The sequence below is a fragment of the Canis lupus genome, chromosome 32 (genome assembly GCF_011100685.1).
Source record: "Canis lupus familiaris isolate Mischka breed German Shepherd chromosome 32, alternate assembly UU_Cfam_GSD_1.0, whole genome shotgun sequence".
NCBI classification, from domain to species: Eukaryota; Metazoa; Chordata; class Mammalia; order Carnivora; family Canidae; genus Canis; species Canis lupus.
In genome coordinates this window covers 37,948,795-37,974,269 of record NC_049253.1, presented here as the reverse complement: position 1 = coordinate 37,974,269, position 25,475 = coordinate 37,948,795, and the positions used below count along the sequence as shown (strand labels likewise).

The following is a 25,475-nucleotide window of genomic DNA, read 5'->3' as shown; positions in this document are numbered from 1 at the left end:
TCGATCGGACTTTACACATTTCAGTCTTCTATTGGAGATTCCTTCATATTTTCCACTCTAAAACTGGCAGCCTTTCTGAGGCAAAAATATGTTCCTCTCTTTTCCTCAAGATGATAACTAAGGAATATGCCTGTAGCATTCAGGCTCAGCCAGCACTCAAAAGAAGACCGCTTTCTGAGTGTGTTGTGGCTCTACACCCTCAAGTAGGAAATGCAGGTTCCTAAATCCAGTGTACACAAGATAACAAAGGCTTCTACAAGATCATTTGTGTATTTTATTAAGCAGATTCAGAATATTCTCACCGCTGACTTAATCAACCGTATTAACCCCCCAAAAAACACAAATCCTGTTTTCTGTGTGTCTGATGACTGTTTTCCATTGTCCTATCTCAATCCTTTAATTCTCCACCTCCATAGGCTGTGTTTCTCTTCCATCCTCCCTCATCTATCTATGCCAATCTCCATCTTACATATACCTTTTTTTACTTTGATTTTCTTATATGATTACCCTTTCCTACTAGACTAGAGCTCTGAGTGGGATAAGGAACTATGTCTCTTGTCTTTGTGTCTTTTTTTTTTTTTTACTAGCACAGCACCTGTCATAAAGCAAATGTTCAGTAAACATTTAGTGAATAAATGATTAAATATATGAAATGTGAATTGAAAAAGGTTAATAAAATTAAGGTTTCTGAAAAAAGCCAACCTCAAAACAAAAATCACAGAAAGACTCAGACCACTCATTTCAAATCTTAAAATGTACTATGCTTTCTTTTTTTATACTAGAACTAGTATTTTACTTCATGAAAACATATTTGGAAATACCATGCTAACACTATACTCAAGTATACACCTCTCAAAATTTTTATGTAATTTGGCAATAAAGCATTAAGTAAAATAAAGATTCTTAATTCTAATACACAGCCTAAGAAATATAACATTACCAAGAGTTTTTAATTTTTACATCTCTTGCTTTCTAACTTTTTGCTAATTTGTGTGTTAAAGAAATAAGTATGCACTATTATGCTTTGTTTCCTTAACTCACTTTTCTGTTTTGAAGAATATTGCACAACCATCCACATGCTTTCTCTCCTGCTCAGACATGATTTTGGCACGTGACTTTGGAGAAAAAAATCCATCGTATCCACGCTCCTTCAATGCTGGCAGAAAGAGAGTGAAGTATTGCTCTGTTTCCACTTCCTGAGGTGAAAGAAAAGTTGTCATCAACATGACAGAGGAAAACTCTGATTAAGATATAAAAATATTCAGCATTATGAGTAAAATGTGACTAAGTTAAAATAATTCACATAACAAATATTATCTATTCTAACCTTATTCCTAGCAGCAGCCATTTCACAATGGCAGCTTTTAAAACTCAAAGAACCTGAACTGTTGGTATGATTTTTCTTGCTCACATGGCTAGCTGGTCCCAACTCTCTTTCGTCCCAGTTTAGAGTTCATTCTACCATACTTCAATTTATCAAAACTGGTAAAACTGGACATATTACAGATTAAGCAGTAGGGAATAGTCAATTTTATACAGAGGTATAATATTTAAAATTATTTATCTTTCTCAACTGTGATAGAAAGGAATGATACCCAAAAGTGAGAAGTTTAAGATCTATCAAGAAAAAGTTCTACTCTAAGGAATTTTTAGGTACCTGAACACCAATCATTCCAATGGTCCCTGTTAATCCAGTACTTTTAAGTTAGACTATTTTATTCTTGACCAATAAAATTTTTTAACCAATCTTTCCAAATGAGATAATCAAATGTGAAGATAATGATTTATATGATAATGCTCATAACATGATTTTATAACAGTAAAAACTAATAAATAGCCTAAATTTCAGACATAGAGAAAATGCTAAATCAATAAATAATTATTCATATAATGAATCGGCATGAAGAATTTTAGTAATATAGAAAGTGCATTAAGTACAATAGTTTGATCTCAAATCTATTTTGAAAATAGATCTGTAAATAAATAGGAAAATTGAATTAAAAAATACGTGCAATAAATATTTCAGAAGTTTTAACAGAGAAACTATTTTTGGATTATGACATTAGGTGTTTTCCTCCATCATTCTTTATATTTTTTCCAAAATATTCAATTTTTCTAGAATGAACATTTTATTCTACAGTATTACCTTATTACCTTTACAATAAAAAAATGCTTCTTAAATTATGACATTTTTATCCTTCAAACTATGCTTAGAAGAATGTGAGGCTATTATTACCGCGAATACTAAATTTTAAAAAAGGACAATTAAATAACTACAACAAGGCTGACTTTGCCTCCTTCTCTCCCCCAATTCTAATGTCAGTTCTCAGTTTTTAGAAGAAAAATTAATGTTTGAAGATTTTTATTTCTCAGGAAATCATATGAACCATAGCCAACATAAATTATCAAGCTACTCAAGTAAAAAAAATAAAAGGTTGTTTAAAAAATAATACCTTTCTTCAGGCTATGCTAAAAAGCAGTTATGAAATTATATCACTTAAAATTTTTAAATACCTTCATAATCATGTAACATGCTTTGAAAAGTTGCTAAGAAAAAATTACTAAACACTATCTAGAAACCTTGACTATTCATTAGCTAAGTGTTGAAAAGAAGTGCTAAAACACAAATTTCAACAGAAAGGTGCTTCTTCAGTTTAATTCATTATAATAAAGTGTTATAAAACACAAATGTCTAAATTTCAGATATGGTTTTTAAAATAACACAAAAATGCATGATTTATAGCACAGTATTTTTAAATGTTTACAGTGTTTATTTATCATTAAGGAATAGTGAACAAATAATTCTTTTTTTTTTTTACAGAGTCTGTAAGTTAAATTTAGATTCCTAAGACACAACCTTCTGCAGTTTTCTCTTTCTACAATACAAATGATCTCTTCATAAGATGAACTGTTAACATGAATAATGGATAAGATTATTTTCACTTAATAGTAAATGAGTATAGGGGGAAGGTTATACTTAGCAAAATAGTTTCACTGCGCAAATGTCTTATATGCTTATTAAAACTGCCCTTTTTAAGAGAGAAAACAATTCCTTTTGAATTTTGTTTTGAATACAGACTCTCTCCCAGAAGTAAGAACTACTAAGTTCACCTTTAAGTTTAAATTTCTTTTTTTAAATTTTTTTTATGATTTTATTTTTAAGTAATTTCTACACCCAATGTGGGACTCGAACTTACTTGAACCCCAAAATCAAGAGTTGCATGCTCTACCAACTGAGCCAGTCAGGTGCCCCCAGACAACTAATTTCTATAGTTTTACCTGAAGACTAATGATATCTGCATCACAGTTAACAATTTCTTCCATAATTCCCTTTTTCCTGTATTCCCAGTTTAATGCCCAGGATGGGCAATAGCCGTATAGCTGCCGGGTGGCGTATTTATCACATAACACATTGTAACACATAACTGTGAATGATGCTAAGAATTGGGAGAAAAAAAACAAAAGACAAAAGGGAGAAAATTAGGCAACTTTTTAAAAAAAGAAATACCATGTGTATACCTGCACAAGCACACATGGCACACAAACCTATCCTAAATATTGTGGAATGCCGTTGGCAAAATTCTGTTAAACTATATCTACAAAGACTTCACTAGAATCCATCACATCAAAATTCTATTACTAGAATTAGACTTACAGTTCATACTTTAGATTTTTAGGAAATTTATTTTAACAAAAATTCAAATTCTAAATCTGAATGCTAATTGTACATAATTTTTTGACCAAACTCTAAATGGAACAAAAGTAAATTTTAGTTTTATTAAAAGGCTCTAATTTCATTAATTTTTAAAAATATACATTAATACTTTTGGGAGCCTCTTACTGCTCTGAGCCAGAAGCATATGGACTAATAACAAAGTTTAGTTATAAGTGAATCCTTTTTGCCAAGTCATATATCCATTTCTGAAACTGAATTCTCATTTTAAAATGCCCTTAGATTATAAAAGGACTGTGACCAAACTAAAAAGACAATAAGGTTTATATTCTTGTGCTCTGAAGAACAAGAGCATCAGTTATCACCTAGGAACTCAAAAATGCAGTCTCTTTGGTACCACAAAGACCTACTAAGTCAGAATCCGAAAGTTGACAAAATCCCCAGGTGAATCACATGTACATTAGCTTGAAAAGCCCTGATTTTTATCAGTAATTTTCTATCCAGGCTACCCATTAGAATCACTTTGTACAGCATTTTTAAAAAGTGCTCATACCCAAGGCCCTGCTCAAGACTAATTAAGTTAGTGTATTTAGGGTCTAGATAATTCATATTTTTAAAAAGCATCTCAGATGATTATAGTGGGCAGGCATTGTTGCAAATCACATACTTAAATAAAAGGTGAGGAATCCAAATAATGAAAGTAATAGTACTTGATTGAAGTTGGTTGGTTAAGATTCAGCTAAATGGGGGCAAAATTAAGAGAAACTCAGTTCAGTGGTTCCCTGGGTATCTGACTGGAGGCCATTTTGTACACTGTCAGCTTTTTCACTATCTGGTACTGATTCTTACAAAATAATCATTATCGTTTTGTACCTATAAATCGTAAGTTATTATAAACATCTCCCTACTCCCTACTTTTACCAGGAATAAAAGCCACTTTATTTAGCACTCAGATTCTACTTAAGAAAGTACAACAAATCCTGAGAAAAATTCATTCTCATTTTTCAATAAGGAAAACCCAAGGATACATTACTTTGAGAATTCAACTGATGGATGAAATCATGTTTCTGTCATTCTTTTTCTTAATGAAAATGTAGGTATGCAGTATCAGGAAGGCTTTTTTTCAAGATTATGTTCATTAGTGCTCAAAAAGGGATCACTTTGAAGAACCAGAATATGGTGTTTTTATAATCAGAAAGGTAACAATTAATTATGCATTAAGGAAGGCTAAACAAAATAAATCCATCTATGTCAAGGCTTTGTAGAAAACCTTAAGTATTCCTTTTACTCAGACCATCAATGTGTATCCTGTTAATAGGAGTGTTACTCATAACACGGACACAGTGCCTCCTAGAACAAGGCTGATACTAAGCACGTGGTAGTTTTAAGATCACTGTCCCTGGAAGAAACAGAATTGTACTGTATATGCTGGTATTTCTCAGTGTTATTAACATGCAAACAGAACCATGAAGATGATATACTTCCTACATTTCCTAATTTCAAAGCAAGTAATTTTTTCTGAATCCTCTAACTTTAAAAAAAAAAGCACACATACAGAAGGGCTTAAAAAGTACATAATAAGTTCTGCAATTCACCCTTTAAAAATTTAAGTGTCAGTATTCAGTGACTGGTTCAACCTTCGTATTAAAACAATATAATTTTCATTTGTGAATTTTAAAATGAAATTGGATATAATGAAAACTTACTCTTGTGATTAAAAAGAAGGCATTTGGAAACATACTAATTCATAACAACTTATTTTAAGTAGAATTCCTAATCATAAAATGTCTAATAAGCAGTAAGAAGCACTATAAATGATGTCTAATCATTATTAGTCTCCACTGAAAAGAGAAGGCTTTATATTTTTCTACCTTGCAGTTCTAGAAATGCTAACATATCTTTAAATTGATTAAATATTCATGCTCTACAATTTCTACACCACTGGCCTGGTATTATATTTTTTTCCAATACAGCAAATATAGACTCAATCTAAATTATTCTTTCATAAGTGTTATCACTCTACCCACTCAAGATAGATAAAGTACCGAAGTAGTTTAAAATTTTTGGAAGAAAATTCATTATTTTTCATATTTTCTTTTTAAGTCACCCAATACTTTGTGTGAAGATGCCACTTGGAAGGCTTTATTTATTTTCTTATTGGGAGGCTTCATTATAAGGAATAATTTTAAAACCAAGAGCTCCATCACTATGAAAGATAGAGAAGATTCCTACATGTGGCCCTAATATGGGTTTTCTATTTTCAAATCTATCCATCAGTAGTAAGCTCATCTACCTTGTGGACATAAAAATGAAGGTTTATTATACTTATATTACAAAGCCCAAATGCATTTCAAGTATTTCTGAAAATATTCAAAGAAGACTAAGGAAAACTATTTACCTGATGGCAGAATTTGGTCTCGTTCTTTTAATGTAATCCATGGCCTCGGAGGAAGCTGCTCTGGATGAACTAGGGAGAAGAAAAATCTTTTTTAAACATAAGTTAATTTCATGTGCTTCTAAAATCAGTATCATTTACTTTATAATGTCAAATCAACTTCTGTTTTCTCTTCAGCTCTAATGGCCCACAAACTGACTTAAAAATCTAATACTGAAACATAAAGAAAATTTAGAAGCCAAAGGAAGTTCAAGCAGACCTATGCTGAAACATAATGAATATATGAAAACATTAGGAAACTCATTACTGACATTTCTACTTACACAGCATTTATGAGAAGTACCTACTTAAAACCTTAAGTAAGATCGAGGTGCCTGGGTGGCTCAGTCAGTTAAGCATCCAGCTCTTGATTTCAGCTCAGGTCATGATCTCAGGGGCTTGGGATCAAGCCCCGAGTTGGGCTCTGCTTTCAGCAGGGAGTCTGCTTAGGATTCTCTCCCTTGGGAATGCCTGGGTGGCTCAGCGGTTAAGCATCTGCATTTAGTCCCAGGATCGAGTCCCACATTGGGCTCCTTGCATGGGGCCTACTTCTCCCTCTATCATGTCTCTGCCTCTCTCTCTGTGTTTTTCATGAATAAGTAAAATCTTAAAAAAAAAAAGAAAAAAGAAAAAGGATTCTCTCCCTCACCTCTCTCACAGAAAAAAAGAAGGCACTGGTTAAACATTAATTACTCAGATATGGTTATCAATACTATAGAACTAAAACCTACCCAACTATCAGATGAGAGAAAATTCACTAAGTTAAGATTTAACTAGCCTTTTACTTTTTTCCCTTTAAGAACATTTACAATTACAGGACAATTAGATTCAAGTTTGCAGATTTTCCCAGGGTATGCAATAGCTGAGAAATGTATTCCTTTAGAATAAAACACTCTTATCTTCATCCAGCCACAGAAATTTTGACCAGAGTATCCAAGATCTTTAAAAGCTTCTCTTTACTAGCCATTTTGGTGTTCCAAAAGCCTATCTAAAGAATGCATGTTTTAGCATCCATACTTTTCACAATGTGGAATGAACATTTTCTTTTGCATATTCCATATCTTGTCAGGAAAGGAATGAAGGATATCATTAGATGACGAACAAACCATCCAGCTGGATCAACATACTGAATATCCTGGAAAACAATCATGCCTGCCAGGAGTGCCAAGCCACAATCATAACAACTATCTAAAAAAAATGAAAGCCCAATATATAAATACAATGAAGTGTAAATAAGGAACTTTCTAGCTGCTGGGTTCCTTATCTGGAAATGGTTAAAAATTCAGAAATCAAAAAATCCTCAAAATAAAACCAGTAAGGTGATGCTGACATTTTGGTGCTTCCCAAAACTTTGCCAATATATTTTAATTAATTCATCACAATATATAAGTAAAATGTGTAGTATTCACTGACAATATCCAAAGAGCCAAAAACCTATGAAAAAACACTGTATCTAACCAGTAATCAAGAAAAATAAAGATGAGAGGGCATGTCTTTATCCAGATTGTCCCCCAAATTTTAATATAACCAGAATTGATAATGGTGATAAAAAACGAATACTTGCATACACTGCTGGTGAGAATACAAACTAGTACAGCTACCTGGGAGGACAAGTTGGATCATCTTTTAAAATTTAAACATATATGTCCCTATGACTCAGCAATTCTAATTTCCTGGGATCAGACCTATCTATTTGAAAAAAAGCATTCAAACAGATATTCACTACATTATTGTTTATAACAGCAAAAACAAGGGTAAATGGCTAATACCCATTTTACAGAAGTCTATGCAACAGTTTAAGAAAAAAAAGCAGAGATACAAATGTGCTAAAATGGAAAGCTATATAAGAAATACTGAGTGAAAACAACTAGAAAATATATAATGATGGGGTGCCTGAGTGACTCAGTTGGTTAAGTGGCCAACTCTTGATTTTAGCTCAGGTCATGATCTCAGGGTCCTGTGAGGGATCAAGCACCCCATTGGCTCCATGCTCAGCAGGGAGTCTGCTTGAGGATTCTCTCATTCTCTCATTCTGCCCCTCCTCCTACTTACACAGACACTCTAATAAATAAATCTTTAAAAAATATATATATAATGATAAAATAGAATATGTTTTATTAGAAAACATTTTAAAAACACACAGGAAAAGTAGTATTATCAAATTCTACTGGCATAATTTTTATATGTAAATGTCTATAAAAATACCTACAAGAACACACACTCAACTTACAAGTGTATTTACTTATGATGGAGGGGACATGCAATTAAAGGTAGTGGTCAAAGAAAATTTTGGTCTTAATGGGAATTTAACATTTTTTACAAGGAGAATAATATATACATGTGTGCCATGTACTTTAATGTTCTTAAGATTAAACTACAATGTCAGTGATATGACAAACCATAAAATAAAATAAAGACTGTTTAAACTGACACAGTACTAGAATTTGGATTAATATGAAAGATAAGTCTGTTCTCATGAATAGAAAAGAAGAGACAGTAGTTAACATAGTAATAACTCTCTCAGGATCATACCTAAAATGTGATAAAACAGTAATCCTCCCATTTTATCTCCCATACATGCCACACATGGTGCTAGACAGCCCTGCAACCAGCCCTGGAGCCATGAGGAATAGATTAGGGGCAGGGAGTAGGGCAGCAAGAAAATCATGATTTCTCTGGCCAATGAAGCCAAAAAGAAGTGCAGCAAGTATTAGGTGGGAAACTTACACTCAGTGGCAGTTGTAATTCAATGTGCTAGTGGAAATCTAGCAGAGTCCAAGAGAGTCAACCCACCCCATCACTCCAGTGACGAGAAGCACTGGGCCTCATTTGACCATGGTAAGTAAGGGTGTCAGCTGAGCCAGGAACAGCTGACAGAACCCATATACTAAATCTAAACTGGGCAACTGTCTGCTAAAATTGAGATTTGATTTTAAAAGGATCAAGAGTCTCCAAACTTAACATTTGAAATAACCAGGATTCAACTGAAAATCACTGGTCATACCAAAGGCCAAGAATATCACAAATTAAGTGAAAAAAGACTATCAGCAGAGACCAACACAGAGATGATTCAGATGTTAAAATTATCTGACAGACATTTTAGAGCAGCCATCATAAACCTGCTTCAAGAAGTAATTACAAATTCCCTTGAAACAAATAAAAAAATAAAACTCCCAAAGAAGCAGAAGTTCTATTTGCTGAAAAAGAAATTACTGAATGAAATTACTGAACTGAAAATCACAATAATCAAAATAATGAAACTCACTGGAAGGGCACAAAAATAAAGACAACCAAAAAATGAGTGAATCTGAGTATTCCATCTTAACAATTAAAAGGAAAATAAACTGTGGCAAAAAAAATGAACAGAGCTTGAGAGACTAACAAAAGCTCTATGACTCATATAATCAGAATCCAGAATGACAAGAGAAAGAACATGTGCTTTAAAAGTATTCTAAGAGATAATGGCTAAAATGCCTCAAATTTGGTAAATGACAAAACCTACAAATTCAAGAAGGTGAGCAAACTTCAAGTAGAATAAACCCAAAGAAATCCACACTAAGACACATCATAAACTGCTGAAAACTAAAGACCAAAAAAATCTCAAAAACATCAAAGAGAAAAGATATATTACCTATCAGGGAACAATGGGTTTCTTTTCTGAAACCATGGCAGCCAGAGGAAGTGGCACATTTTCAAGTGCTGAAAGAAAAGAACTGTCAAACCACAAATTCTGTATCATGCAAAATTTCCCTTCAGAAATCAAGGGGAAATAAAGATGTTATAAAAGGAAAACCATGAAACTTTGTGGCTAGCAGAACTGCCCTTAAAAAATAGCTAAAAGAAGCTCTCTAAACAGAAAGGAAATGATAAAAGAACTGGAACATCAAAAAAGAAAGAACAAGCAATGAGTAAAATTAGGGGTATACACAATGGACTATCCTCTCCACATGAGCTTCTTAAATCATACCTGATGGCTAAAGCACAAATTATAACATCTGTGTGGTACTCTGTAAGTCAAGGAAAGATTATAGACAATTATATTTTAATAAAATTGGGGAGTGTGAAGGCATTTAAAAGGGAAGGCATCAACAAGGCACTTAAAAGTGGTAACACCACTATCAGTAGACTATGCTAAATATGTATATTATATCTAGAGCAATCACTAAGAAAACTACAGAAGACAATATACTCAAAGATAGCATAAATTTTAAAAGGTACAATTCTAAAATATATTTAACCCACAGGAAACCAAGAAATGATAAAGTAAAGGGAAACACAAGCAACAGAAAACTGAAAAAATGGCAGACTTAAGTTCTATGCATCAATAATTACTTCAAATGAAATGATCTAAATATACAAATTAAAAGAGCAGAATCTTGGCAAGGCAGATAAGAAAAAAGTGATACCTGACTCAATTGTATATTGTCTACAAGAAACTCATATCAAATATAATAACATAGTAAAGTTGAAGGAGGAAGGAAAAAGATAATACCATGCCAGTATTAAACAACAACCAAAAAAAGCAGAGTGGTTAGATTAACAACAGATAAAGCAGACTTAAGGGCAAGGAAAATACTAGAAACAAAGAAGGGCATTACATAATGATAAAAGGTTCAATCCACCATATCAAATGTAGTATAAATTCTAAATATGTACATACCAAACAATATACCTTCAAAATATATGAAGCAAAAACTGATAGGGCTGAAAGGAAAAATATGCAAATCTACAATTACAGTTGGGGATTTCAACATTATAATGTATTTATAACAATATGAGATAAAAAACTAGAAAAAATATGGAAGAATGGAACATCACCACTAACATGATCTAATTTACATTTATAAAACCATTCACCAAGACAATAAAACAAATCCCAGCAAACTTAAAAGAACTGAAATAATGTAGAATGTTTTCCAACTGTTCCCAAACTGGAATAAAACAAGAATAACAGAAAGAACAAGAAATTAACACATTTCTAAATAATCCATGAGTAAAAGAGGACGTTTCAAAGGAAATTTTTAAAACTACATTAAACAGAATGAATACACAACATATCAAAATTTGTGGTTAGCTAATGTAGTTCTGAGAGGGAAATGTGTAATGCTACATGATTGTATTTATAAAGAGGAAGAATTTCAAGTCAAAACTCTTAAGTTTTTATTTCAAACAAGAACAAAATAAACCCAAAATAAGTAGACAGAAGGAATTACTAAGATATAAGGAAAAAGAAAGGTTAAACATAAAAGAACAGAAAAAGATATATAGTGCAAATTCTAACCAAAAAGAATTTGCGTAGCTAGGTATTTTCATATAACCATACTAATATTAAAGTAATAAGAAGAGCATCAGGAGCTGATAAACATTTCAAATAACCAGAAAGATGAAATACATGAAAATATACCCTCAATATATGTAATTAAAAAGAAACACAAGGAACAAAGGAGGTGATTACATAATGATAAAAGAATTAATCTTTTTGATTCCTGTAAGAGCCGTAAGAAATAAACAAATCTGTGGTATGCAGGTGGCTCAGATTGTTATAGGTCTACCTTCAGCTTAGATCATGATCTCAGGGTCCTGGAAGGGAGACCTGAGTCAGGCGCTCTGCTCCGTGGGGGGAGTCTGCTTCTCTCTCTCCCTCTGCCCCTCCCATTGCTTGTGCTTTCTCTTGCTTTTCTCTCTCTCTCTCTCAAATAAATAAGATCTTTAAAAATATATAAACAAACCTACAATTAAAGTGGGAAATTTTAGCACAGCTCTATCAATAATAAATAAAAAGTAACTACCAAGTGTATATGTCATATTCAAACAGTTAACAAATGCTGTATTTATAGAAAACAGCACCAAATAACTGCAGAATACACATTCTATTTAAGTACATACTTAACAATTAGAAAAATTAAGCATGTGCTGGCTAATAAATAGCACATTTTAAAAATTTTAACCAATTAAAAGTACTCTGACCACAATGCAACTAAACCAGGATTCAATGACAAAGAAAAACAACTCCTCTAGAAATAAAGACACTTCTAAGTGATTCATCTAAAAAGAAGTGATGAGAGCTTTTAGAAAACATGAACTGAATGATAATGAAAATAATAAAATTAAAACTTGAAGGATGCAGCTAAAAGCCATGTTTAAAGGGAGACATTAAAAAAATACTTTGAGGAAAAAAAGGAAAGTCGAAGATTTTTTATTTATTCATTTGAGAGAGAGAGAGAGACAGAGAGAGAGAGAGAGAGAGAGAAAAGCAAGAGCAGAGGGAGAGGGAAAAGCAGAGTCCTGCTGAGCAGGGACCCCAATGCAGAACTAGATCCCAGGACCCCGGGATCATGACCTGAGCCCAAAGGCAGATGCTTAACCCCCTGAGCCACCCAGGTACCCAAAAAAAGGAAAGTCTAAAAGTTAATGATTAAGATGTTAAGCAGTTAAAAAAAGAACAACAAATGAAACCCAAAGAAAGGCAAAGGAATAAAAATTTAAAATCACTGATACTGGGATCCCTGGGTGGCGCAGCGGTTTAGCGCCTGCCTTTGGCCCAGGGCGAGATCTTGGAGACCCGGGATCGAATCCCACGTCGGGCTCCTGGTGCATGGAGCCTGCTTCTCCCTCTGCCTATGTCTCTGCCTCTCTCTCTCTCTCTCTCTCTCTCTCTCTCTCTCTCTCTGTGACTATCATAAATACATAAAATAAAATTTAAAAATTTTAAAAAAATAAAAATAAAAAATAAATAAACTCACTGATACTATTATTTATTAATAAGAGTATCAATAAAGCTAAAAATTGGTCTTTTTCTATGCATGAAGTAAATAAAAGCAACATAAATAATGTCTGGAATGTAAAAGAGACATCATCACTATATATCAAATAAACATTAAAAGATATTCTGAATAACTTTATGTCAATAAATTTGAAGATTTAGAGAAAATGGGCAAATTACCAAAAAACACAACTTTCAGAAACTGATAAGAGAAATGAAGAATCAGAACAGTACTACAGTTATTAAAGAAATTAAATCAGTAATTGAGAACTTCCTTCAAAGAAACCTCAGACTCAGATATATTCTACCAGACATTTAAGAAAAAAAGAAACCATTCTTAAATACACTTTTCTAAATAATAGAAAATAAATTTTATGATGCCAGTAAAATCTTTATACTAAAACCTGACAAGAATATTGAAGAAAAGAAAATTACTGGCCAATGTCACTCAAACTCATATGCAAAAAATCCTAGGTAAATTGTTAGTAAACTGAATAAGGGATACACACACACACACACACACACACACACACAAACTTTCTTAACCTATATAAAAATTATGGTGAATGTCACATTTAATTGTAATTATTAAAAGCTAGTAATTTTTGAAATTAGATAGATTATCATTACTTTTAGTTAGCATCTACTGTGATCTTTAGCAAGCACAATAAAGCAAGAAAAAAGAAATAAAAGATATAAGAATTAGAGGGTAATAAAAGTGTCATTATTCACAGATGACACAATCGTAAAAATTGAAATAAAAATACATTAGGATTAAAAAGAGTTTAGCAAAGTGGCTAAATATGTATTTACCAAAGGCATTTTAAGTGTTCAGCAAGGTGCCTGGAAACCAAGAATATACAAAACCCAACTATATTCCATAAATAAGCAATAATAATCTTATTAAGATAAAATTCATTTTTTAAAAGAACATTTATGAGGGCATCAAAAAAATCAATACCTAAAATAAATGTAATAAAAAACATGAAGACCACTACACAGAAACATAAACTCAATAGAGAGAAATTAGAAAAATCACAATAAATCAAAGAATATTCAACGTTGTTAGATCAGAAGATCCAGTTGTAAACATATTTATTCTTTCTTTTTTTTTTTTAAAGGTTCTATGTATTTATTAGAGACACAGAGAGAGAGAGAGAGAGAGAGAGAGAGAGAGAGAGGCAGAGGGAGAAGCAGGTTCCATGCAGGAAGCCTGATGTGGGACTTGATCCCAGGTCTCCAGGATCACGCCCTGAGCTGAAGGCGGCGCTAAACCGCTAAGCCACCAGGGCTGCCCTGTTGATTATTCTTTCCAAAGCAATCTATAGATTTAATATATTCTCAACCTAAATCTCTACCTTTTGGGAAGGAGAGAAATTTGAAAAGCCAATTCCAACAATTTTAATGAAAATACAAGGTAAAGGAAGAACACCAAAACTAACTTGGACTTTAGAATCAAATCAAGAAGACTTACTCTACTGAATCTTAAGAATTTATAAAAATATCCTAATTACATTGTTATATTGCCATAAAGACTACTGGCAATGATCAGAAAACACAAAACTCAGAAATAAACCCATCATACAATAATTTATGACAAAGATGGCACTAAAAAACTTTTTTTTTTAAGATTTTATTTTTTTATTCATGAGAGACACACACACACAGAGAGAGAGAGAGAGAGAGAGACAGGCAGAGACACAGGCAGAGGGAGAAGAAGGCTCCATGCAGGAAGCCTGATGTGGGACCCGATCCCAGGTCTCCAGGATCACACCCTGGGCTGAAGGCAGGCGCTAAACCACTGAGCCACCCGGGCTGCCCGGCACTAAAAAACATTAATGAAAGAACAGTCTTTTCAAAAAATGGCTCAAGATCAACTTAATCTACATATGGAAAAGTTATGAAAATTGATTCCTGTGTTACTCAAATTTCAATTCTAGTAAGATATTAGCTTTAAATGTTACAAGCAAAAAATGGTATTTTTTAAAAGATTTTACTTATTTATTTATTCGTAAGACATGGGGGTAGGGGGGAGAGGCAGAGACCTAGGCAGAGGGAGAAGCAGGCTCCATGCAAGGAGCCCGATGTGGGACTTGACCCCAGATCACCAGATCATGCCCTGAGCCAAAGGCAGATGCTTAACCGCTGAGCCACCCAGGTGTCCCCAAATATGGTATTTTTAGATACAGTAAAATACAATCTTGAACTTGAGGTAGAAAAAATTTCTTAAATAGGACACAAAAGTAATACCATAATAGAAAAGATCAATGAATTCAATTATGTTAAAATGTTTTCTGTTCACCAAAAGACAAATTAAAAAAATAAAAATAAAAGACAAATTAAAAAAAGGAAGGCAAACAATAGCATGGGAGAAGATACCTGCAATATATATATCACCAAATGACTTGTATCCAAAGCACTGAAGAATTCCTTAAATATTATACACACATACACCCCACACACATGCCATATGAATGACTACATCTATTTAGACAAAGGAGATATGGATTTTTAAAGCAGGAAAGAAATAGTGTACACATACTATATATATAGCTAAATTAAACTTTTAGCCATATATTATTAATTTGTTATAGAAAGGATCTCTCAAGTTTATTAACTCTCCCATTAATCAACTTTTAGTCTTTACAGCCAAAACATTTTAGATGGTATTAATTTGGTTTTACATTATTGTAAATATTACTATTTTTTAAAATTTTTGTATGTAGATGTCTTCTGTGATGGAGAGAATTAAAGAATATAGACTACATATTGCGATGCTGGAATCTAGAGTTCTCTAGCTCTTTTTCAGGATTCTGTATTTTAGAAAGACATTATATTATTCCAAGAAAAATCTCTGAATTTAAACATCTATATACTTTTACTCATATTTTGAGTACTTAAGCAAAAAAGAAAAAGTTTTAGGTCAAATACTTAAAAGACTTCTTAGAATACAACTATTTTAGTCAGGTGCACCTGGTGTTCTTAATCAAAATCCTGCTTCCAAATTTCCACATAGTATAGTGAATTCACAAAAAATGTGTACAGTGTATGGGATCCACATAATCTGCATCAAATTCAAACAATTAATAACTATGTATCTGGGATTAAGAGCAAGAGAATCTTGGGTTCACAGCTCTGGCATTAATCACCTGTGTTAACTTGGAAAAACTAATTTATTCTCTGAATCTCAGAACCTGCATCTGTATATTACCAGTAAAAATTCAGACCTCTTAGATTCTTAGAAAGACTAAATGAGATAATGTTACTAAAGCTCCTAATATATTGCTTGGTAAACAGAAAGCACTCAGTATATGAAAAGAATGTCCCACTACCATGGGATTTAATAATGGGAGAAACTCTAAAATTATGATAAGCTTTAAAAAATGGTCAGATGCTCTTAAACAACATGTGACATATTAGCGAGTAGTAATACATGTAGAGTTCTCTGATGGTCATTAAGAGTTACCTGCAAGATTGTCAAGCATGAAGTTCAGTAGCTTTCTGGTTCCATCTGGGTCCTGGTATAAATTGAGAATATCCTGTGATAAAGGATTGCCTAAAGCAGAATACAAAAGTAACATATGTAAGACTTACAACTCTAAGACCAGACAAATGTACACAATAAAACAAAATACTAATTTTCTAAAGTAAATTTTATAGTATTTAATCTGTTATTACATAAATTTAAAGAAATTATATGAATCTAAAGACTCTTTGTTAAGATAGTCATAAAGAAAAATTTCAAAAAAGTTCTTTCTTTCCAGATTTCACTGTTTATACTATATACCTACAATTTATGTTTGCCAAAGTCACATATATAAACATATATATATCTTAGTCAATTCTGAAGTAATATCAAAACTCAGCACCCTGAATTTACCTTTATAAGTTCTATATTTATCTTTGAAGACAATATTCTAACTGAAAGACAAACAGTCCATACAAGAAAGAATGAATGCTATAAAAAAAAGGAGGGTCTTCCTAGTTAGAATATTTATATTACATATGGAGAAAGGAAGACATTTCAACTAAAAAGGAAACCTTGTACAAATACGACTTAGCTAAATATGAGAGGAAAATAAGAATTTTTCATAATGGTGATCAGGGATATCTGAGTAGTAACAGTATAAATGTATCAAACATAAAAAAAACAAACAAGCTATTATTAATAATCTATATATTCCCTTAAGAAATATAAGAGGGGCACCTGGTGGGTCCAGCAGTTAAGCGTCTACCTTTGGCCCAGGTCATGATCCCAGGTTCCTGGGATCAAGCCCTGTGTGGGGTTCCCTGTTCAATGGAAAGCCTGCTTCTCCCTCTCCCTCTGCCCCTCCACGCTACTCCATGTTCTCTCTCTCTCTCAAATAAATAAAATCTTACTAAAATATTTGGGTATTTTATTACATATAACTCAAAGTACTAAGGGAAAAAACTATGATCAATGAGTTAAGCAGTACATCAGACACAGCTAAAAATAAAATTAGTGAACAGAAAAAAAATACATTCAAAGAAACTACCGAGAATGTATCACTAAGAGAAAGATATAAAGTAGAAGACAGCAAAAGATATGTGAGTTAGATAAGGTATCTTAACATATATCAAGTTGGAACTCTAGAAATAGAGAATAGAAGTTGGGTCTCTGGCTCAATATGGACTCAGAAGTTGTCACTCCTGCCCCGACAACTGAAGTTATAAGGCAAACTGCTGCCCTGAACACAACAGGCAGATAGTAAAATCACAGTCTAGCGGCAGCAAAATACTGGACACAGAAGCCCAGAAATGGAACTAGTATCAGTTGGCACACTTTAAGATAAATTGCTGGAGGCTTACAGAAAATTAGCTTGAGAGTTAAAAAAAAAAAAAAAGAAAAAAAGCAAAGGGACCCAGTCTTAGGAACCTCCAACACTTCCCTGAGTTTTATCTCTAAGAGCCCCCTGGGCTTTTTAATATACAGTCTGCAGAAAAATTCCCCTTGTTGCTTTTAGTGGGGGAAGGAGACAGGGTGGGCAATGCTCTTCTTAAGTCCTACATGCAAAGAAAACTGTTTTACCAGAGTATAATCAGGACAGGTTTTACCATTTAAGCTCAAGTTACTCCACACTCCAGGTCCATCTAGCCTGATTTAGGGCAGAAAGAGTATGAAGCAGGATATCTAACTCAAAGGCCCATTAAAAGACTGAGACCTAATCATAAAACTATAGGACTCTTCCTCTCTTCCTACATCTTACACATCAGTATTACTCCTGTATAATTACAGATGATTATTGTAAATAGAATTATAAGCCTCAGAGTCTCTAGGAAAACCCATAGGCAACAGAGGAAATAAAAACAAGAAAACCGGAGGAAATTTTAGATTCTGACACACAACAGCAAACAGTTAACACAGACTAAGTCCTAGCCAGAAAGAATTCAGAGAGAAGTGAAAGACGCATTATTTTAAAAGAAAAAGGCTGCAAACTTTCAAAAGATAGTCCTTTAAAAATGAATAAACTGAGTCAAGAAGCACAATGTATACAAAGAAGTATATCAATGGATTTCATTTTACTTTGTACTGCAAACTAGAGAATGCCAATTACAAGTAGAATACTTTAAAATCTATTAGGGAAAATAATGAATTACTTAAAAACAGAAACTAAACAAAAAACATGGTAATAGCAATAAAAATAGCAAAATTGTAGACAAAAGTCCTATCTTATCAGAAAATATATTAAATATAAGTGGATTAAACTCAGATATTAGCAGTGAAGAAATTAGAATTCTAAAATGCAGACATTAACAGAATGAATAAAACATAATTCATTATATGCTGTCCACAAAAGATTCACTATAGATTCAAAGACACAAATAGATTGAAAATAAAGAACAGAAAGAGGTATGCCATGCAAACAAAAAAGAATGGAGTGACTGTACTAAGAGTGGCTATACTAAGAAAGGGAAAATCTCAATGTTCTTTATCAATGAAAGAAATTCAATTAGTAGTTAAAAACCTTTCAACAAAGATTAATTCCAGGCCTAAATGGTTTTACTGGAAAATTCCACCAATCATTTAAGAAAGTAATAATACAAATGTTCTGCAAACTCTTCCAGAAAAAAGAAGTGTTACACTTTCCAATTCATTTTATGAGGTCACCTGTATTCTGAAATCAAAGACATTGTAAGAAAAACATTACAGAATATGTCTTATGACCATTAATGTATAAACCCTCAACAAAATACTATATACACTAGTATATATATTCAGTATATATTTAGATGTTTCTCAATATATTAGAGAACATATAATGACCAAATTTTTTGAAATGGGAATAGAGGCTGACTCAACATCTGAAAAATGATATAAATGGAGTAAAGAAAAGTTACACAATCATCTCTATAGTCACACACAAAGTATTTGACCAAATTGGACTTAAATCAATAACAAAACCTTCAAACAAATGTGAAATAGAAGGAAGTTTATTTAATCTGAATAGCATTACCAACAAACTTGTCATTGATATAATTAATGGTGAGAGACTGTTTTTCTCTAAAATTGAGAACAAGGATGTGCACTGTCATCACAAGTATTTAATACTGTCCTAGCCAATGTGATAAGGCAATAAATTAAAAGCATATGCAAAAAAATAAAAAATAAAAAAATAAAAGCATACGCATTATAAATGAAGAAATGAAAGTCTCTTTGCACAGATTAAAAGTTTACCAATGATGCAAGAGACGAGCATTTGTAATATTTATAAATATAAATATTTTATATTTAAAAATTAACTGCATTTTAATTCTACAGTATCAAATAACTGAAAATTTAAAAGGCAGTATCATTTACAACAGCAATCAAAAATATCAAGTAAGTATAAATACAGCAAAGCATTTGTAAGATCTGCATGCTAAAAACTATAAAGTATTAAAGAAATAAAGAATGCCTTCATAAATGAAGAGACATATTGTATACATAGATTGGAAAACACAATCTTAAGTCTCGAGATTAAGATAATGAATCTCCTCCTCAAACTCATCCATATGTTCATCAGTATTCCAAAAAATATTTCAGCACAATATTTTGCAGAAATAATAAGCTGATTCTAAAATTTATATGGAAATGTATGCCACCTAAAAGTATAAAAGCAAATGTGAAAAAAATCAAAATTTGGAGATCTCCTGCTGCATAACCTCAAGGCTTATCATAAAGCTACAGTAAATCAAGTATTTTGGTATTGGCATAGATCAGTGGGACACAATAAAGTATCTAGCAGTAGATCCACATATATTTGGGTTCACTGAATTTTGACAGAGTTGCAAAAGAAGTCCACATAGAAAGTATAACCTTTTCAACAAATAGAGCTTAATTACTGGATGTGCATAGGCAAAAGAACAAACCTTGCTCCATATACAGAAATTAACTCAAAACAAATCATATATCTAAATGTAAAACCTAACTATAACATTTCTACAATAAAATTTTCATGTACTTGGATGAGGCAAACATTTCTTAGAAATGACACCAAAGACATAAAAATCCATAGAAGAAAATAAATGATAAATTGGACTTCATCAAAATGGAAAACTGGCCCTATATGAAAACAGAAATGCAAGCCACAGACTAGTAGAAAATATTTGCAAAAACACTTAAACAGGATTTGAATCCAGAATATATAACAAATCTCAGTAATTAGAAAAAAGCAACTCAATTATAAAACTAGGCAAACAATGTGAAGACACTTCATCAAGGAAGACATACAAGAAATACGCAAACACATGAAAAGATACATTGTATCATTATTCATTACAGAAAGAAACTCATTATGAGCTATTCCTGCATCCTATTACAATGGCAAAAATTGAAAAGATTAATACCAAGTGCTGACAAGAATGCACAGTAACTAAAACTCTTATTTGTAGTAGGAATGTAAAATGATACAACCCACTTACAGAAAACAGTTTGATGGTTTCTTAGAGAATTCAACATATACCTACCATACGACCTGGTAATCCCACTTCCAGGTATTTACCCAAGGAAAATAAAATTTTGTTTCATGCAGAAATTTGTATTCAAATGTTTACATTGTGCCTTATTACTAATCACCCATAACTGAAAACCAAGTTCTTCAATTTGTGAACAGATAAAAATGTGCTGTATATCCACACAATAGAATACTACTCAGCAATAGAAATGAACTACTGAAATATCCAAAATGATTGAATCTCAAATGTATTATGCTAAATGAAAGAACCTACACTCAAAAAGCTACATTCTGTATGTTTCCCTATAGGATGTAAAGTAGGTGAAAGTAGATGTTGATTTCAACACAAATGAATTCTGAGGGGGTAAGAGAACACTTCTATTTCTCAATTGTGGTGATGGTTATGAAAGCTAAATGTCTATCAACATTCACCAATTTTGAGTGTCTACACTCACCAAAGAGTTGAATTTCACTATATATAAATTATAACTTGTTAAAAATAGTTGCTAACAATTTAATTTTTTCAAAAATATATTAAAGGTATAATTTCAAGAGTAACCACTAAGAGTCTAGAAATAGAACATACTAACTCCAAAGCAAAAGAAAGTATATAAAACAAAGGGGAAAAAAAATTCTTAGGCAAAAAAAAAAAAAAAAAAAAAGACACAGAAAGTTGTATCAAAAGGAAGGATAGCATAATACAAAAATACCCATAATTACAATATAGGTGAAGCAATTGATCTGAACCCACATTAAAAACAAAATAAAGTCAGAATGTATTAAAAACAAAGTCCAGGGGTAGCCGAGTGGCTCAGTCAGTTAAGTGTCTGACCCTTTAATTTCAGCTCACTTCATGATCTCAGGGTCCTCAGACTGAGTCCCACATTGGGCTCCCCCCAACCTCAGCAGGGAGTCTGCTTGTCTTCCTCTCCTTCTACGCCTCTCCCTATTTGCACATGCATGCCTTCTCTTGGCTCAAATAAATAAATAAATCTTAAAAAAAACAACAACAAAAAACAAAGTCCTAAGCATAAGTACACAGAAAGGTTGAAAGTAAACAGATGAGAAAAGATATATTAGACAAACATTAACCAAAAGAAAACTTGCACAGCTGCAATATTAGACAACACAGACCATAAGATGAAAATACTCAACAAGGAAGGAAGAAGCTCACTACCTATTATCAGGTTCTATTCACCAAAAGGTATATAGCATGATATACAATATAGCAAATATACAGCAAAAGGTGTAGGTGGTATACCTAATAAAATAATCTCAAAGGATATAAAGCAAAAGCTGAGTGAACTACATGGGGAAATGAGCAAATCTACAATTTTAGTGGAAATTTTACATTAATTACCTTAATTACAGGCTAGAGTCAAAAATTTATAAAAATATTAAAAAATCTGAGCAATAAATCTGATCTAATGGACAAATAATACAGACCTATGCCCAACAATCAGAGAAAAATATTCTTTCAGATGCAATAAAACATTTACAAAAATTTATTACATACTAGGTCATAAATTAAGAACCAAAAAATGTCACAGGATAGATTCATACAGGTTACCCTACCTGCCTATAAATGTTAACTTTAATGCTAACAATTAAAAAAGATTTAAAATCATGTATGCTTAGAAACATTAAATAATTAATGGGTCAAAGAAGATATGATAACCTATATTAAAAGTACTTAGACCAAAACAAAAATGAAAATACTTCACGTTGAAATTGTGGGATATAGCAACAACAAAAATATCCAAATAGGCACACTTTATAGCCTTACTTAGATGCTTATACAAAATAAGAAAATCTAGGTATATATGAAACCACGTATCCAACTTAAAAGGAGAAAAAAGGAAAATATAGAATAAGCCCAAACAAAACAGAACAAAGAAAAACAAAAACGAACCCGTTTTTGAAAAATAAAAAGCAACACTGATTCACTGAAAATAACACAACTGACAAATCCATGGGGAGGCTAAATTAGGAAAAAAGAGAAGGCACAAATAAACAATTCTAGAAATGAAGAAGGGGATGATATAGCTATAAATAGAACAGAGTCTAAAAATATATCAAGAAAATATTATGAACACTTTCATGCAAATAAATTTGAAAAATTAAAAAGCCAAAACATTCCAATGGTACATATATGATCCAACAAAACTGACTCATTAACAACTAGAAATCCTCAATTGTCTTATAACTAAAAATATATTGGGGTGGCACTTAAATATCTTCCATAAAGAAACAACTGTCAATGATAGTTTTATAGAATTATAAAATAAATTATATAAATATAATTTATATATAGTGAAATTCACATCTTTGGTGAGTGCAGACACTCAAAATTGGTGAATGTTGATAGACATTTAGTTTTCATAACCATCACCACAATTGGTATATAAAATATACCAAAATTTCAAGAACACATTAGTTCAATCTTATACAAACCCTTTAAGAGAACCAAATAAGAATCTTACTTAGGTCTGTCTTGTTCATGAGCATATGTGTAAAATTCCTAAAAAATTTTTTTTTCTTGGGAAAGGCAGTCCACCAGGGACCCAGTGCTTCCCTCTTCATTCTTGGTGAGGGTGACAGATTCTGAGGTCTATCAGTCTGATACTGAGTAGTTCTATAGCTAGTTATATAGGCAGCTAAATAGGTTAAGGCAACCATAGCAATATTTCCATGTAACTCTTTGCCTCCTGGGCAATCAATACTGCTGCTTACTAAAGAATTTGCTGCTTGCTTGAAAAGTGCTAGAACATTAGACATGAACTACTCAAATGCAATGTAAACTCACTGTGTTCATAGCATGTTTAGACCCATCTTGTTGCTTGAAGGGATAATGTTCTTTGTCTTGTCTCAGGAGTCTCATTGCCTCCTGCCACTATCCATGAAACAATCATTAACTTATGAGTAGGGTAAAATCTCAGCGCCTCCACAGTCCTTGAGAAATATTATCAAAATAAATCCAGCATACAAAAGCACAAGGTTGGCTTTATCTCAGTGATGCAAGATGCAAGTATAGTTTGAATTGGAAAAAATGGGGCACTTAGCTGACTTAGAACATTCGACTCCTGATCTTGGGCTCATGAGTTCAAGCCCCATGCTGGGTGTAGAGATTACCTAAATAAACTTTAAAAAATGAATAAATAAGTAGGGAAAATATATAGGTATAATTTACTAACTCAGCCTATGAAATGAGAAAGTTCTCCCACAACTGATGAAACATTTAATAAAAGTCAGCACTTAAATAACAATTAGCAAAGCAGAAATAGAACTTTTAGAAACTAAAAGTGTATTTTATGAAAAACATAAAGCAAATATGGAAAAATATTAGAAGCATTTCTTTTAAAATTGAGAATAGAGGCATGCTCATCCAGTATTAATACTTCTACTCAACATTGTACTTAACATCCTGCTCAGTACATTAAGAAAACATGTAAGTTGAAATAATTAAACCCAAAAGAATTTGCAGACAAATTTTCTGAAAGATAAGAATTTAGCCAAGAAAGCTTACTACAGATCAATTTTTCCCTCTTACTTGTATTTCTATACCCCAACAGCAAATAGGCAGGAAAAGTAACTTTAAAAATAATTGTAACAGGGGCAGCCTGGGTGGCTCAGCGGTCTAGCTCTGCCTTCAGCCCAGGGCCTGATCCTGGAGACCCAGGACTGAGTCCCATGTCAGGCTCCCAGCATGGAGCCTGCTTCTCCCTCTACCTGTGTCTCTGCCTGCCTCTCTATCTATCTCTCATTGAAAAAAAAAAAAAAATTGTAACAAGAAAAAGAAGAAAAGGTACCTAAGAAACAAAACCAATAAAAGATGTGCCTGGGAAAAAGATGTGCAGAAAGTTATAAAATTTTATTTGAAATCATTAATATATAAATAAATGGGGGAAACACCAAAATTCATAGAAAGATTCAATATATTAAGGTTAATTCTTCCTAAATTGATCTACACATTCAATGCAATTCCAAAGTCCCAAGAGTATTTTTTGTGAAACATAACAAGCTGTTTCTTATTTATGAGGAATCCAAGACAAACTGCCAAGACACTATGAAAGAAAAATGTAAGGGGAATTCCCAGACTAGATATCAAGTCTTAATATAAAGCCATAATAATGATAATGGTAATGCAGTAATTGGTGCAAGGTCAGACAAATTAACTTCTGGATATATAAAATGGAGATCCTAAAACAGACCTTTACAAGCTGATAGGGAAGCGACTTTGCTGATTATCAGTGGGAAAAGGGAAAACTATTCAATAATGATAGTGAAACAGATGGTTATTCACAGAAAAAAAAAAAAAAGACTATATCACCCCCTCAAGCCATATTAAAAAATTAGTTCCAAAATGGTACTGGAAGAATTGGATAGGTAAATGCAAAAGAATGAAACTGGACCACTTTCCCACACCATACACCAAAATAAACTCGAAAAGGTTTAATAACCTCAATGTAAGACCCGAAGCCGTAAAACTCCCAAAGGAAAACAGGCAGTCAAGTCTGGGACATTGGTCTTAATATCTTTGTGAATCTCTCTCCTTAGGCAAGGTAAACAAAAAGAAAAAGTAGTAACTGGGACAACATCAAACTTTTTTTAGCACAGTGAAGGAAACCATCAACAAAACAAGAAAGCAAT

At 32.5% G+C, this 25,475-nt stretch overlaps 1 protein-coding gene across 6 annotated transcripts in view; it reads right to left on the bottom strand.

Moving 5' to 3' along the window:
- Positions 1–25,475, bottom strand: part of CNOT6L (CCR4-NOT transcription complex subunit 6 like) — a 114,055-nt gene that overhangs the window by 33,176 nt on the left and 55,404 nt on the right. For all 6 annotated transcript variants that reach the window (XM_038582352.1, XM_038582351.1, XM_038582354.1 and 3 more), the window contains exons 5-8: positions 16,337–16,426; positions 6,072–6,140; positions 3,280–3,437; positions 1,042–1,196 (exon numbers count right to left, since the gene is read on the bottom strand). In XM_038582352.1, coding sequence (XP_038438280.1) covers positions 1,042–1,196; positions 3,280–3,437; positions 6,072–6,140; positions 16,337–16,426 — 472 coding nt within the window. The remainder of the gene's footprint in view (positions 1–1,041; positions 1,197–3,279; positions 3,438–6,071; positions 6,141–16,336; positions 16,427–25,475) is intronic.